Source organism: Schistocerca piceifrons, chromosome X (genome assembly GCF_021461385.2).
Source record: "Schistocerca piceifrons isolate TAMUIC-IGC-003096 chromosome X, iqSchPice1.1, whole genome shotgun sequence".
NCBI classification, from domain to species: Eukaryota; Metazoa; Arthropoda; class Insecta; order Orthoptera; family Acrididae; genus Schistocerca; species Schistocerca piceifrons.
In genome coordinates this window covers 216,301,077-216,316,990 of record NC_060149.1, presented here as the reverse complement: position 1 = coordinate 216,316,990, position 15,914 = coordinate 216,301,077, and the positions used below count along the sequence as shown (strand labels likewise).

Sequence of the window (15,914 nt, the reverse complement as noted above, 5' to 3'; positions counted from 1 at the left end):
GACAGTTGAGCATCAATGTCAGCAGAGTTATCACTTGACAGAATACTCTATATCAAGTTTGTTTCTGGTATGTAAACTGTCTATGAACCTAAGTGGGTTTGCACTTAATATGTCATCTTTAATTCATGCTTGTATGACAATTGTGGTGTTCTTCTTGACATATAATCTAATGTTGGGCCATGCCTGTAATGCTTCAATAAAGTTTTTGCTTAGTGACTTGAAGCAATTTCAAGGGCATGCTCAGTTAATCATATAATGGTCGCAGCCTCCTGTGCAACCTTGTGTCGCAAATTAAATTAATCCGCAAGTGGTATGAAGGCGAAGCGAAGTGGAAATGTGGGTAAGAGATTAAGTTAATTGAGGTATGAAATAAAATTATATTGAAAAAATATGCAACAGGATACAAACAGTAGTATGAGAAAAGACAATAACAGACTGTATAAAAGAAGTACTGAGCAGCAGACTGGCACCAATAAAGTTGCTATTTGTAACTCCAATCAATCTTGCACAGTTGCTTTTGGTTGCAGCACACACTACATCTGTCTGTGCCTGGTAAATTGGATAAAAAATACACGTTGAGTAGTTAATAAAACTCCCAGATCTAGTATGCTCATTGTGGGACCTAATTATAAGTCAACACACATACGTACAACTGACATAAATATGGATGCAAAACAGAAAGCATTTGAAGATTGTGAAGACTCGTCAACCACAAGATGGAAGAGGGAAAAAATGTACCCCTTCCAATTAAATTTCTAGCTAAAGTGCCCAACTTATACAATTTATATACAGTTATGCATTGTCCAAGCCACCAAAGGGTGAGCAAAAGATACAGACTCTACCATTGTCTGGCACATGGAAATAAATAAACACTCAATAAGGCTTTCTGTACATTTCAGTTTCTCCAGTTTTATCTTCATGCTAACTATGCACTGTGGAAGCTATGGAAATCATTATGTTCCTCGACTTTTCTCGAAAGACCATTGTTAATACATTAAGACCAATCATTTTTCTTGACGAACCAACTTCCTTCTCCCGGCACATCCAACCATGGTTACATTTGTACTCAGATGAGTCATGCAAAAAGGTGTACAACGTGATTATGGCTACATGACTGGAATTAACAGACTCTGAACATGGAATATTAGGTGGAGCTAGATGCGTGGGACATTCCATTTTGGAAATCATTGTGGAATTCAATATTCTGAGATCCACAGTGTTAAGACTGGGCCAAGAATACCACATTTCATGCATTACCTCTCCCACAGATAACGCACTGGCCTTCACTTAACGACAGAAAGCTTTGGCATTTTTATAGAGTTGTCAGTGCTAACAGACAAGCAACACTGCATGAAGTAACCACAGAAATCAATATTGGATGTACGACAAATGTATCTGTTAGGACAGTGCAGCAAAATTTGCCATTAATAAGTTATGGCACCATCCGATCAATGCAGCTGCCTTTGCTACCAGCACGATATCGCCTGCAGCACCTCTACTGGGCTCATGACCATCTCAGTTGAACCCTAGATGACTGGAAAACCATGGCCTGGTCAGATGAGTCCCAATTTCAGTTGGTAAGAGCCGATGTTAGGATTTAAGTGTAGCGCAGACCCCATGAAGCCGTGGACCCAAGTTTTCAACAAGACACTGTGCAAGCTGATGGTGGCTCTGTAATGGTGGATGCTGTGTTTACATAGAATGGAGTGGGTCCTTGGTCCAACTGAACCGATCATTCAGTGGAAATGGTTATGTTTTGCTGCTTGGAGACTGTCTGCAGCCATTCATGGACTTTATATTCCCAAACAATGATGGAATTTTCATGGATGACAATGCCCCATGTCACTGGGCAGAACTGTTCATAAATGGTTTGAAGAACATTCAGGACAATTCAAGCAAATGATATGGCAACTCAGATCACCTGACATAAATCCCACAAACCCTTAGGGGACATAATCAAACAGTCAGTTCGTGCACCAAATCCTGCACCAGTAACACTTTCACAATTATGGATGGTTATGGAGGCAGCATGGCTCACTATTTCTGCAGGCTGCTTCCAGCACCTTGCTGAGTCCATGCCATGTCGGGTTACTGCACTACACCAGGCATAAGGAGGTCCAACACGATATTAGGAGGTATTCCACTGAGTCATCTCAGTGTACTTAAGGGAAGTCTTGAGTAACTGCCTGAAAATCAGCACTGAAAATTTCAGTGCACTGAACAGCTGGTTGGGTCATTTAAAAAAAAACCATAATCTGTCATTTCAAAGTGTAAGTGGAGAAAGTCTGGCTGCGGAAAAATATTACATTGCTGCGACAGATATAGGTTTTTAGCCCAGAGACATTTTAAAAACTGATGGAAGTGGCGTCTTTTATAATTAACTTCCTGTAAAAAACGTGTTCTGTGAAGGAAGACGAAGCACCATTTTTTGAGGAATGTAAATTGTGTATTCCTTTCTCTGAACTGCCCAAGTCATCTGCAGAATATAGACCTGAGCGTAACACACTCCGCTAAAGCCAAATTACTCCGCTAAAGCCAAATAAAGAGTAGCACTTGTGTGGAAGTTAGTTTCACTCCTTGAGAGAAAGTATGTAATGAGACTTTACATTCCATATGGTCTGCATATGTTTGTTACTGCCTGGAATTCTGTAGCACAACAGGTTGTGTTAAATTGCTTCACAAATGCTGGCTGTGGTACATCAGCTGCCATTGAAGATAACCTCGTTTTCGAAGAAGAATGTAGTAGGATCACTAATATTTCTGAAAATGTGGTTTTTTAGGTGTTTGTTGTGATGATGGCATCTTGACTTCCACACCCAATATGGATGCAAGTCAGGCATGTGAAACGCTTGTGAAGGAATACTGTAAATTAGGAGCTGGTGGTGACAATAAAAATTACAATTATGATGGCGACAGTGACATGGGTGGTGGTGGTTGTGGTGGTGGTGGAGGAGGATTTAAAAAAAAATAAAGAATGTGTTCTGCGAAAAGTATTTAAATGTTCAGCATAGAATACTGGTACATTTGTAATTAAGTAACACCCATATCACCGCAACATGCTTGTTCCATGTACTCAGAGAAAACTCCCATTTAAGGTGAAAATATTTGGGTCCTGAGACATTCATTAGAAAGCAGTTTTATGTGCATATACCTCTTATAGTTAAAATGTTACTTACGCATCTGGATCAAACATGTGTCGAATTTTCAGACAAGGTGTTGGGCTGCAAGGCACAGAGTTTGGACTTCCCGCCATGGTTTCAAATGCTTGACCTTGCCAGATCTTACTGCTTCGGTGACTATTGCTTCTGGACAGTTTCTCCTGATTGATATCTTCACCACTCGAACTACAAAAATTGAATATTTATCATACAATAGCATATATTACATAGCTGATCACTATCATACACTATGCATTAAGAATAAAACTAAGAGAAAAAATGACTTCAGATCTCCGTGAAAATGTAAATAGGCCAAACACAACATGATAATGAACAGGATTGTGTGGGTACAAGATTAAAACTGTGGCAATTGAAATGTAAAATGTGTTTCCATAATGTGTAGCTATTTATCAGACTGTGACATATCTGTCACATTCTCTCCTTTGCAAATATTTTTCTTGCCATGAGGAACTTAAAAGGAAATTTACAAAAAACATATTCCCTGCCATGTCAGTTTGTAAACATTATATTTTGTCATTTCATAACCAAAGGCATAAATTTATTGGTACAGTATGTTGAGCAAGGTGCCTGTATTTTGAACTGAGATCCCAAAATTGATCAAGAAGATTCAGTATTGCAAGGATTGTCCCAAGATGCTTGTAAAACCACCTCCATTTCCTGTCTGACTTATACAGTATGTGGTGAAATATTACTTAATGTTGGTTCTTAAAATTCTTCTGAAACAAGCTTGCTGCATTGAGACTGGTCATAAGTTTTTATTTTATTCTGTATAATTTAATGTATTGATATTTGTTTGATAAACAGGAATCTAGATTACATAATGAATATTCATTCTAATGGTTAAACAAATGTGACTTAACAAGTTTACGAATAGTCCCCAGCAACGCATTTCACCAATTATATTGCACTTGGACACAATACTGCTCCACATTTGTGGAGATGACTGATGGCAGAGAATACACAGTTCTGCCTTAAACAAATGTATTACAAGTCACAGTACTGGACATGAGTCTATTACATCATGCAAGCTGTACAGGCAAGTCTCATCCTCCTACATAATGATGGTGAAAAAAAAAAAAAAGAAGTCAAAAATCCGGGTACAGAACCCCGTTGATCCATTACTGCCTGTACCCATGTAGACAAAAAGCTTAAGCCATAACTGATTGTATCCAAAATCATAATTTTTTGACACAAAAGACAACCTCAACTAGTGAATTAGTGCTAGATTGTTATTTCACCATCTGTACACCAAATCCAGATATGATTACAATCTACATGAAACTTATCAGGAACATTTATCCATTCTCAGCTCAAACTGTCACTGGTGTGCTACATGTCTGGGCAAAATTAAAATGTACCACCTTGTTTTCATATTGTTTGCATGTTTCTGTCACATTTCTGTAATTTTTGCAAACAGGGTGAATTTTGTGGTTGGGTTGTACTCGTATCCTCAAAGGGTTAGGTATTTTACCACACCATCACAGCTATACCTAGTAAAATCTCTTCAATGGTTCATAGGTAAAGCGCACATTAAGAGGCAAACTGTTTTAAATAGGAAGTGATTTCCAGTGGCCAACTGGCTTCTCCCATAAAAAGCAATGTAAATATGCATCTAGATGAGGCGATATCAAATATTATAGAGAGAAATAAAGGTAGTACAGAGGAACTACAATTTTACATTCTCTGTTTTATGTTTTTCACAACTCAACACCATAAATTTGTAGCCCCTGTGAAAAACACACAAGCTCAATGGTAAAAATTCCCCAATTTTACATTTCTTCCTAGCAAGGTTTACCTGGATTCTAAGTTCTTACTCGATGTCTCGCTTTTCTTCATCCCATTTTCTTCCTATTCACATCTGATGAGACTGAACAAGTTACAAGTGGCACAAAAGATAGATGGTTCACACCACGAGTGGTGGCAGAGTTAAGGGAATATTTTAGGCTGTTGTGGACAGGCGGGACATGAGGGAGGAAATGCTGATGTAATCCACAACTGGTGTTGCCAACACAACTTTCAACATTTAGCTTCAACAAGCAATTATGATACGACTACTGCTAGGTTACAAAGGTAATGGAAAAACAAGACAATAGAACAAGGGTTTTGCAACAGCAGATTTTAAAGACATTTGTGTTCAAATCTGACACAATACATTTGCAACAAGTACATACACTACTCACGTATATAATTTGCACCACACCCACACCACACAGTGTAGATCGTCAGCGGTGATAGAGGGCATGAAGCAAAATCATAGCATCTGAGCTTTCTTTCAAATTTACATTTTACACGGTGTACAGAAATTCACTGAGCAGACTTCTAATAAGCTTGTAATGTCAACTGGGGAACTAAACTCATTTTTTCACATCTTTGTCTCTCTCATCAAGCTTAAAGTAACACTTTTAACAGTGGTGAGCATATGAAGTGTGGCTCATAAGAAAAGCATTAAACAATAACAGCTATGGTGGCAAAGTTTGTCATTATGCAGATGTCCACATTTATGCTTATTCTTTAACCACTTAGCTACTGTGATGTTTTTTGTTTAATTCAGCATGTTCATAATTTTTGCTTTCTTCTGAGTCAGCACAAAGGATGATCTTTTTGGTGGGGGTGGGTGGGGGTGGGGGGTGTTTAACATTTTCCTCGATTCTGCATTTTCCTCAATTTTGCGTTTTTTTTTTTTTTTTTTTTTTTTTTTTTTTTAAAGTCTGGATCACACATAAACGTCAAATAGAGGTTACACTGCACCATAGAAAAAATTTAAGTAATTTAAGGAATAAAATACAAACAGCTTTTTGCAAACATTGAACTTAGAAGTTTTTTAACTGATTTAGTATCTTTCGTTTCAGTCTGCACTTGTGTTTATTCACAGAGTTTTCTATATGATCAGCCTAAAGTTACTGTTATCTGGTGATACAATGTTTCGTGGAAAGATGTATCTGATACATTAATCACATGAAGGATTTCATATTTTGAAAGAAGAGGCCATGATTTGCATTCTATATCTGCTTCAACACTTGTCTTCTGCAGTAACTTTTATTATCTCGTATATTTCCAGAATTTGCAATGCCATAACATTATTACGAACCAAAAAAAGGTCTTGAAAGTTAACATCACAGAATTTTTTGTGGACTGTCTTGCAGCCTTAGATGTTAGGATTGTTAACTCTGATATCTGCCCCACCACATGTCAGTGAAGAAAATCAATCAATCAATCAATTAATTACTAAAATATTATAAAGGCAGTGATGTGCATTACAAAAATATTTACCGAAAAATGAAAGATTGATAAACACTTTTAAGAAAATCCTACCTTCTGGAAACAGTTTGCAATGACTCAAGGTTCTATTGCATCTCAGGCACACGAAACAAAATTCAGTGCATCCAGAGGTTATAGCAGCTTCACAGACACCAGCACATTAATGTGTTTTAGGTATCACTAGACACTTGTGATAAAATTGTTTTCTGACTTTTATAATTCCTTTTCCATGAGCTCCTTAGAATATTTCCAGGAAAGAAAGCAACTTGAATGTTTTGCAACCAAACATCTTTCAGGTGGGCCGAACAGTTGTCAACAAGAAGCACAATTCTGCTATTTTCTTTTATCATTTTGTGATCAAATGCTTTTAGTCATGTGAAAACTTGTACTCATGTGGCAGTTGATACATATTTTTGAAGCAGTAGGGATATGAAGCTTTAGTCATGACAAACAATAGTGGCTCCTTGATCCCATCAGCATTGGTGTGAGTGAATACCATCGCTCTGCTGTTGCTGAGTTTCCAACCAAGAGTGGAAGTGGGCATAAGAGACAAGCCTGAATTTTGTAACTGTGATACTTGCACTACCATATGACTGGAGCTATCGAACATAAGTAATCACATATCACATAATGACAAGCTTTTGCCAGCCTCCCGGAACTTCATAAAAACATGCTACCATGGGAAGTGCAGCATGTCTTATGAAGAAGAGCAGAACTGTAACCAAGAGACACTTCATTTAGGACCTCATAGTAGTTTTTGCTGGACTAGAGAGTTTTACACCGGAAAGCATTTTAGGTGAGAATGCATTAATGAGGTTTTATTGTAATCCTTACATAAGCTATCAGTGGCTCAAAATACGAGGGTTGTTTTTTAAGTAAGGGCTGTTCGCGCGTATAGTCCCGTAGTTTGCGCGGACGCTGCAACAAGCCACCGCGCCACTTGCCGGCATCCTTCCTGTTCACACTGATGCAAGTTGCAGCTCTGTAGCTGACGTGTACACATCGCTGTGCTACTTTATAATGTTTACGATTATTGAATCGCCCGCCGCGTGTGAGATACGGTCAGTGATACATTTTTTGACCGAGAGAAGCCTATCAGCTGCAGAAATTCATTGTCAGTTAACAGACGTTTATGGCTTGAATGCAATGAGTGAAGGTAAAGTGCATCAATGTGTTAAAGAGTTTAAAAATGGTCGTCAAAATGTCCATGACGAAGAACGCTCAGGCCGGCCCTCTGTGATCACTGATGATTTGGTGGCTGCAGTAGAAACAAAGATTCGTGAGGACAGAAGATTCACAATTTCCACTCTTTCTTTGGAATTTCCACAAGTTTCAAGATCGGTTTTGTACAAAATTGTGTCTGAAAATCTAAACTTTAAGAAACTGTGTTCTCGGTGGGTAGCCAGACTCCTCACAGAGGACCACAAAGGGAAGAGATTTGCCACTTCATTGGACTTTTTGATTCGTTACGAGGAAGAAGGGGATGACATGTTGAGTCAAATTGTCACTGGAGATGAGACATGGGTATCCCGTATCACTCCCGAAAGCAAGCGACAATCGATGGAATGGCGACACACAACCTCACCCGTCAAGGTCAAAGCCAAACAGACGCTGTCGAAGTGCAAGATTGTGGCAACTGTGTTCTGGGACCAGCGTGGTGTTTTGCTAGTGGACTTTATGCCACGAGGAACAACAATCAACTCAGATGCCTACTGTGCAACTCTAAAGAAGCTCCACAGAGCAATTCAAAACAAAAGGCGCGGCATGCTGACAAAAGGAGTTTTGCTCCTGCACGATAACGCTAGGCCTCACACCTCTCAAAAGACTCGGGATTTGATTGATTCTTTTGGCTGGGAAGTTTTGGACCTTGCACGATACAGCCCAGACCTTGCTCCTAGCGATTTTCACCTTTTCTGGTACCTGAAACACCATCTCGGCGGGCAGCGCTTCAATGACGACGATGAAGTGAAAGCGGCTGTGAACTCTTGGCTGTCGGAGCAGGCGGCCGAATTCTTTGAAGAAGGAATTAAAAACTTTGTTGTACGGTATGACAAGTGCTTAAATAAACAAGGCAACTATGTAGAAAAATAGGTAAACTTGTGTAGAATCAGAAAACAAAAGTTTTTTTACAAAAGTATTTGTATCTTTTTTTAAAAATAAAAACGGTCCTTACTTAAAAAACAACCCTCGTATGTGCAATGTTAACCACAATAATGTCTGATCATTTACCAAACAACACAAAATGACTGACAAATATGTCAGTCAGTCAGGCAGCAGCAGCCGACCACAACAGTCGCAGCAACAGATAAGTAGCCGCATTTGTCATTTACGAGTTCCTAACCAGGAGGGAATTTTATTGTATCGTCTGTGTGCTTTAATAGTTTAGTTTCTTGAGTTTCTGCATGTAAATTTAACATCTAATAGCCACAGTTCTCGTGCTTTCGTTTGCGTCAAAAAGTAAACCGATTTTGTGACATAGTAAAAATTCCAAATCAGGGTCAAATTATTTAGTTTCACTTGAGTGCTTGGGTAGTTAGGTTTTTGAAAATCTGCGTATTACTAGGCACAGTTCGTGCGTTTTCAGCAGGTTCTACAATAGAATTGCGCAGCGTGTGCTGATAGTCCACTTATCAACATAGTTTAATTTTCCACAGTCTTTAGTATGGACAGGGACTGAGATTGTTGTGTGCGGATGTGAGCCGAGTTGGTGACACTTCGCTCTCAGCTTCAGGCTGTGATGGCTTCGGTTACACAGCTTGAGGCTGCAGTGGATGGGCACCACTGTTGTGGGTAGGCTGTGGGGATCCAACGGACGTCCAGCATGTCAGAGTCCTCCGATCGGTCCTCACTGGTGGCCAACCCAGTCACTGCTCGCACTGAGGCAGACCCTTCACCTGTGGTCGAGTGGGAGGTCGCCCCGGGACGAAGCAGGTGGCAAAAGACTTCCCAGGCGGCCGCACATAAGAACTCTCAGGTTTGTCTGACAAACAGGTTCCAGGTGCTGCCTGTGGTTGACACTGTCGCTGAGCCACATGCTGTCGCCTGTGCTGTTTCCGAGGAAACCACTCAGCCTGCAAGATCTGGGCGATCGCAGAGGGTGGGATTATTGGTAGTAGGGAGCTCCAATGTTAGACGCATTATGGGGCCCCTTAGGGACTTGACTGACAAGAATGGTAAGAAATCCAATGTGCACTCTGTGTGCATACTGCGTGGAGTCATTCCAGATGTGGAAAGGGTCCTCCCAGATGCCATGAAGAGCAGAGGGTGCAGCCAACTGCAGGTGGCTGCTCACGTCGGTACCAATGATGTGTGTCACTTTGGATCAGAAGAGATTCTCTCTGGTTTCCTCGACTTGCGCCAAAGGGTGGTTGGGTTTCGGGTTCCGCTGAATAGGTCAGGCGTCCACTATACGCAGGAGTCTGCTACACGGGTAGCAGGGGCTGTGTGGTGTGGAATGGGCGGCTTTTTAGGTTACAGGGTCTCGGGAAAACACAAGAAGGGCTTAAGTCACAAAGGGTGCAGGCTGAACACAGGAAAAAAGTCGATACAGGAACCGTTGGTATAACAGTTGTAAACTGTAGTAGCTGTGTTGGGAAAGTACCAGCGCTCCAAGCGCTAATAGAAAGCACTGATGCTCAAATCGTTATAGGCACTGAAAGCTGGGTAAAGCCGGATATAAGCTCAGCCAAAATTTTTGCAAAGAACCTAACGGTGTTCTGAAAGGATAGGCTAAACACGGTTGGCAGAGGTGTGTTTGTTGCTGTCAGAAGTAGTTTAACTTGTAGCGAAATTGAAGTAGATACTTCCTGTGAGTCAGTATGGGCAGAGGTCATTGTTGGCAACCAGAATAAAACAATAATTGGACCCTTTTACCGACATCCCAATTCAGATGATACAGTTGCTGAAAGGTTCACAGAAAACTTGAGTTTGATTTCAAATACGTACCTGAGTCATATGATAATAGTTGGTGGTGACTTTAATTTACCCTCGATATGTTGGCAAAAATACATGTTTAATTCTGGAGGTACGCATAAAATACCATCCGAAATTGTGCTAAATGCATTCTCTGAAAATTATCTCTATAGCAATTAGTTCATGAGCCCATGCGAATAGTAAATGGTTGTGAAACCACACTTGACCTCTTAGCAACTAAAAATCCTGAGTTAATAACGAGTATCAAAACCGATTCAGGGATTAGTGAACACAGGGCTGTTGTAGCAAGATTGAATATTGTAATACCCAAATCCTCGAAAAATAATCGAAAAATATACCTATTCAAGAAAGCAGATAAAAATTCACTTGATGCCTTCCTAAGAGACAATCTCCACTCATTCCAAATTAATAATATAAGTGTAGACCAGATGTAGCTTAAATTCAAAGAAATAGTATCAGCAGCAATTGAAAGATATATACCAAATAAATTAACAAACGATGGACCTGATCCTCCTTGGTACACAAAACGGGTTAGAACACTGTTGCAGAAACAATTAAACAAACATGCCAAATTTAAACAGACGCAAAATCCCCAAGATTGGCGATCTTTTACAGAAGCTCGAAATTTAGCGTGGGCTTCAATGCGAGGTGCTTATAACAGTTTCCACAACGAAACTTTGTCTTGAAAGATTAGATTAGATTAGATTTACTTTCATTCCAATTGATCCGTAGTGAGGAGGTCCTCCAGGATGTGGAACATGTCAGAAAAACAACAATACATGACAAATATTTAAACTAAAACAAATAAGCTAATGTACCATTCCACAGGTCCCAAGTGGAATGATCGTCATTTTTTAATGAACACTAAGGGTCATTTTACAAATACTATTGCACTGAATTTAAAATAAAAAAGTTTTATATTTATTTATAAGGTAAGAAACATGTAATACAACTACTGTAATACTTATTTACAATGAACACATTACTGCACTGAAATGGTGCAGAAGTTAGATTATACTTACACACACACACACACACACACACACACACACACACACATTTTCAGTGAACACATTACTGCACTGAAATTGTGCAGAAGTTATGTTGTACTTATATACAAATCAGTTGGTTTTCCTCAGAAATTCATCAATGGAGTAGAAGGAGTTGGCCACCAATAAATCCTTTAGGCTTCTCTTAAACTGAATTTCATTGGTTGTTAAGCTTTTTATGGCTGCTGGCAAGTTATTGAAAATGTGTGTTCCTGAATAATGCACACCTTTTTGTACAAGACTAAGTGACTTTAAATCCTTGTGAAGATTATTCTTATTTCTAGTATTGATTCCATGAATTGAGCTGTTGGTTTGAAAAAGTGATATATTTTTAATGACAAATTTCATTAAGGAATAAATATATTGGGAAGCTGTAGTTAGTATCCCTAGTTCCCTAAACAGGCTTCTGCAGGATGTTCTTGAGTTCACACCACATATAATTCTTACTGCACGTTTTTGTGCCCGGAAAACTTTAGCTTGGCTTGATGAATTACCCCAGAAAATAATCCCATATGACATTATGGAATGAAAGTAAGCATAGTATGCCAGCTTTTTCATTTTTATATCCCCTATGTCTGACAAAATTCGCATTGCAAACAGAGATTTGTTAAGACGCTTCAGCAGTTCTGTGGTGTGCTCCTCCCAGTTGAATTTATTATCAAGCTGTAATCCCAAGAATTTAACACCGTCCACTTCTTCTATCTTCTTGTCATCATATGTTAGACATATACTCTTGGGACACCCCTTACAAGTTCTGAACTGCATGTAGTGTGTTTTTTCAAAGTTTAGTGACAAAGAATTGGCTAGGAACCAGTGATTAATGTCTACAAATATTTTATTGGCTGATCTTTCTAAGACTACACGTGATTTGCTATTTATTGCAATGTTTGTATCATCAGCAAACAAAACAAACTTGGCATCTGGTAATGTTACTGATGAAAGGTCATTGATATACACAAGAAAAAGTAAGGGCCCCAAAATGGAACCTTGTGGGACCCCACATGTAATTAGTTCCCAGTTGGATGATGCCTGATAGCTTGATACATGTCTCTTTCCTAATAACACCCTTTGTTTCCTGCCAGAGATATAAGATTTTAACCATTTTGCAGCATTTCCTGTTACACTATAATATTCTAGTTTACTTAAAAGGATATTGTGATTTACACAGTCAAATGCCTTTGACAGATCACAAAATATACCAGTTGCCTGCAATTTTTTGTCTAATGAATTAAGTACATTTTCACTGTAAGTGTAGATAGCCTTCTCAATATCAGAACCTTTTAGAAATCCAAACTGTGACTTTGACAGTATGTTATTTGAGATAAGATGGTTATAAAGACGACTGTACATTACTTTTTCGAAAATTTTTGAGAATGCTGGCAACAGTGAAATTGGACGGAAATTTGATGCTATTTCTTTATCTCCCTTCTTAAACAGTGGCTTAACTTCAGCATATTTCAGCCATTCGGGAAATATTCCACTGATAAACGACTGGTTACACAGATAGCTTAATATGTTACTTAGCTCAGAATCACATTCTTTAATTAACTTTGTTGATATTTCATCATACCCACTAGATGTTTTTGATTTTAAAGATTTTATGATGGACATTATTTCTGTTGGGGTAGTGAGGGTCAAATTCATATTATGGAAGTTACTTGAAATGTCTGGTCTAAGGTAATCCATAGCAGCATCTACCGAACCTGACAACCCCATCTTTTCAGTAACAGTTATAAAATGTTTGTTAAAAAGTTCTGCAACACTATACACATCTGTCACCAATGCATCATTTACTCTTAATGCTATTTGTTCCTCTTCATGTCTGGTTCTACCGGTCTCCTCCTTCACTATATCCCATATTGTCTTTATTTTGTTATCTGATATGACTATCTTTTCCTTGTAATATATTTGCTTTGACATCCGTATTACAGTCTTTAATATTTTGCAGTATTTCTTATAATGTGCTATAGCATCAACATTGGAAATGTTTCGGATTGACAGATACAGTTTTCTTTTTGTTTTACAAGATACCCCTATTCCTCGAGTAATCCATGGCTTCTTTGTAGACTTTGCTCTAACCTTGGTAAGTTTTGGGGGAAAGCAGTGTTCAAATAAGGTAAGCACTTTATTAGCAAAAATGTTATATTTTTCATTCATGCCATGAGCACTGTAAACATCAGTCCAGTGAATGTCTCTGAGGAGTGTCCTAAAATAATCAATTTTTGGCTTACTGATTACCCTCTTGAGCTCAGATTTAACAGATTTTATATCCTGTTCAGTATTAACATTTAACAGAAGGAACTGCATGTCATGGTCTGAGAGGCCATTGACTATTGGTTTTGTAATATAATTTTGTTCATTTGACTTTTCTATAAAGATATTATCAATGGCTGTTTGTGAGCAAGTGGTTATCCTAGTGGGGAACTTTACTGTGGGAATTAAGTTGAATGATAGTGTTACTAACTCAAATAGGTTCTTATTGGGAGAGTCTTTAAGGAAATCTACATTGAAATCACCAGCAACCACTATTTCTTTGTTTTTGGTTGTTAAATGGGCCAGTACAGCTTCAAGGTGGTTTACAAACAGATTAAAGTTACCTGCAGGTGCTCGATATACACTTAATATTATGAAAGATTTTTTGTGAAAATCTAATTCTGTTGCACATGCTTCCATATGCTGTTCTAGGCAAAATTTATGAATGTCTATGTTCTTAAATTTATGACAGTTCCTGATGAATGTGGCAACTCCTCCTTTCTCCATTTCTGATCTACAATAGTGAGATGCTAACCTAAACCCTGTAACACTTAAAAGTTCTATACCAGTGGTCACATGATGTTCAGAGAGGCAGATTATGTCAGCTGGGTTTGAAGACTCTAATTCATCTATGCAGATAGTTAATTCATTAATTTTATTTCTCAGTCCTCGAATATTTTGATGCAATAAAGATAGCTGACATTTCACATTGACTGACTTAAAATTGGATGGAGTTAAAATATCTGCTGACAGTTGAAAATTCTTAACCAATGGCTGTTTATGTTGATGTAATAAGCTGGAATTATGTTTTTTGATTTCTTTCTCAAACTGAAGGTTTGTCTCAGTTCTAACCTCTCTTAAAATTTGTTTTCTTTCTGTCCTCCCTACCCTAAAAAAGGGTCTTTTCTGAATCCTATAACCACTGGTATTTTACCACTCATGACAGTGCCTCCCCCCTTTAACTTTCCTGCTATTTCCCCAGCCAATTTACCCTTCCCCTTCCTGTTGAGGTGAAGGCCATGCCTAGTATAATCCCACCTACTGACAGAATCAACATGAACCACACCAATGTGTGACCCCGCACCCGACATGAGCAGCCGTTCCAGCTCCAAATTAACTCTCTTGACAGAAGAGTTCAAATGAGGTCGGTCATGGCGCCCAAGAACAGATACAAACTCAACACTGGTATGCCTCGATGCTGATGCAATCTTCGCCAGGTCACACTCTATGCTGTACCCAGGATCTCTGTCAATACTGTTACCTGCCCCACCCACTATAACCACGGTGTCTTCCTTAGTGAAATCTTTGCAAAGTGATCCTAAATCCTCTGTCACCTGCTCCAGACCAGCACTAGGTTTAAAAAAATTGGTGACCTGGTATTCTGATCCTAGTTCATCCTGCAAGAGTTGGCCAACACCTCTTCCATGGGAACTACCTAACAACAACACTTTCTTTCTCTTTACTGATTTCCCTACATTCTTACTTTTCAATTTGCTGCTGAAAGTTTGTTGTGCCCTGTCTACACCTGTAACTGCTTGAGGCTCACCAGCTTCTAACTGAAGCAACAGGTCAAATCTATTTTCCACATTCACCATAAAGCTGTCAGACAAAGTTCTAGGCCTGTTCCTCCTGTTGCCTGTTGCCACTTCCCACCTCTCTTTACCCTTCTCCCTCCTTAACCTGTCAAGATCTCCCCTGGCCTTGTCTAACTCAGCCTGAAGGGCAGCAATTTTCCCCTCCTGTTCCAGTATCTTCCTATCTCTACTACAAATCCTACAAAACCACTGATGAGTCTCATTTACTTCCCCTATTCCCACGCCACTACAGTCACCCACATGGAAAAAACTACAGCACCCATCACACCAAAGCCCCGACCTAACAATTCTACGGCAAGTCAAGCACTTTTCACTCATGATAAACGTAATAATTTATTAAGAATAAGTCAGTTAAATTACAGATAAACACGAAAATATGGTTACACAAATTTGGCCTATACGCAACTGTGTGTAAACAAAAACAAATGTGCAAAGTTTCTGAAACAACAAGTTAAACTTTACGCTACTTTCCGGAAATGCTAGTTAAATAATGAAGAGGTACGCTAAGTTAAATTGCTGGAGAGAGCAAGGAACAACTAAACGAAATTCTATAGATTTGCTGCAGCAGAACGTAAACAGAAAATACGACTGTACGGTCTTTTCGCGTTTTCTGCTATATTACGTAATGAGAAATGAAACCTTTAATG

The 15,914-nt window shown here is 38.9% G+C and overlaps 1 protein-coding gene across 4 annotated transcripts in view; it reads right to left on the bottom strand.

The window, feature by feature from the left end:
• The window catches only part of LOC124723171 (inner nuclear membrane protein Man1), a 349,300-nt gene that overhangs the window by 43,234 nt on the left and 290,152 nt on the right, over window positions 1-15,914 (bottom strand). For all 4 annotated transcript variants that reach the window (XR_007006525.1, XR_007006526.1, XM_047248368.1 and 1 more), the window contains exon 9: window positions 3,177-3,344. Coding sequence is in view for 2 of the 4 variants with exons in the window: in XM_047248368.1 (XP_047104324.1) it covers window positions 3,177-3,344 (168 nt within the window). In the remaining 2 variants the exon portion in view is untranslated. The remainder of the gene's footprint in view (window positions 1-3,176; window positions 3,345-15,914) is intronic.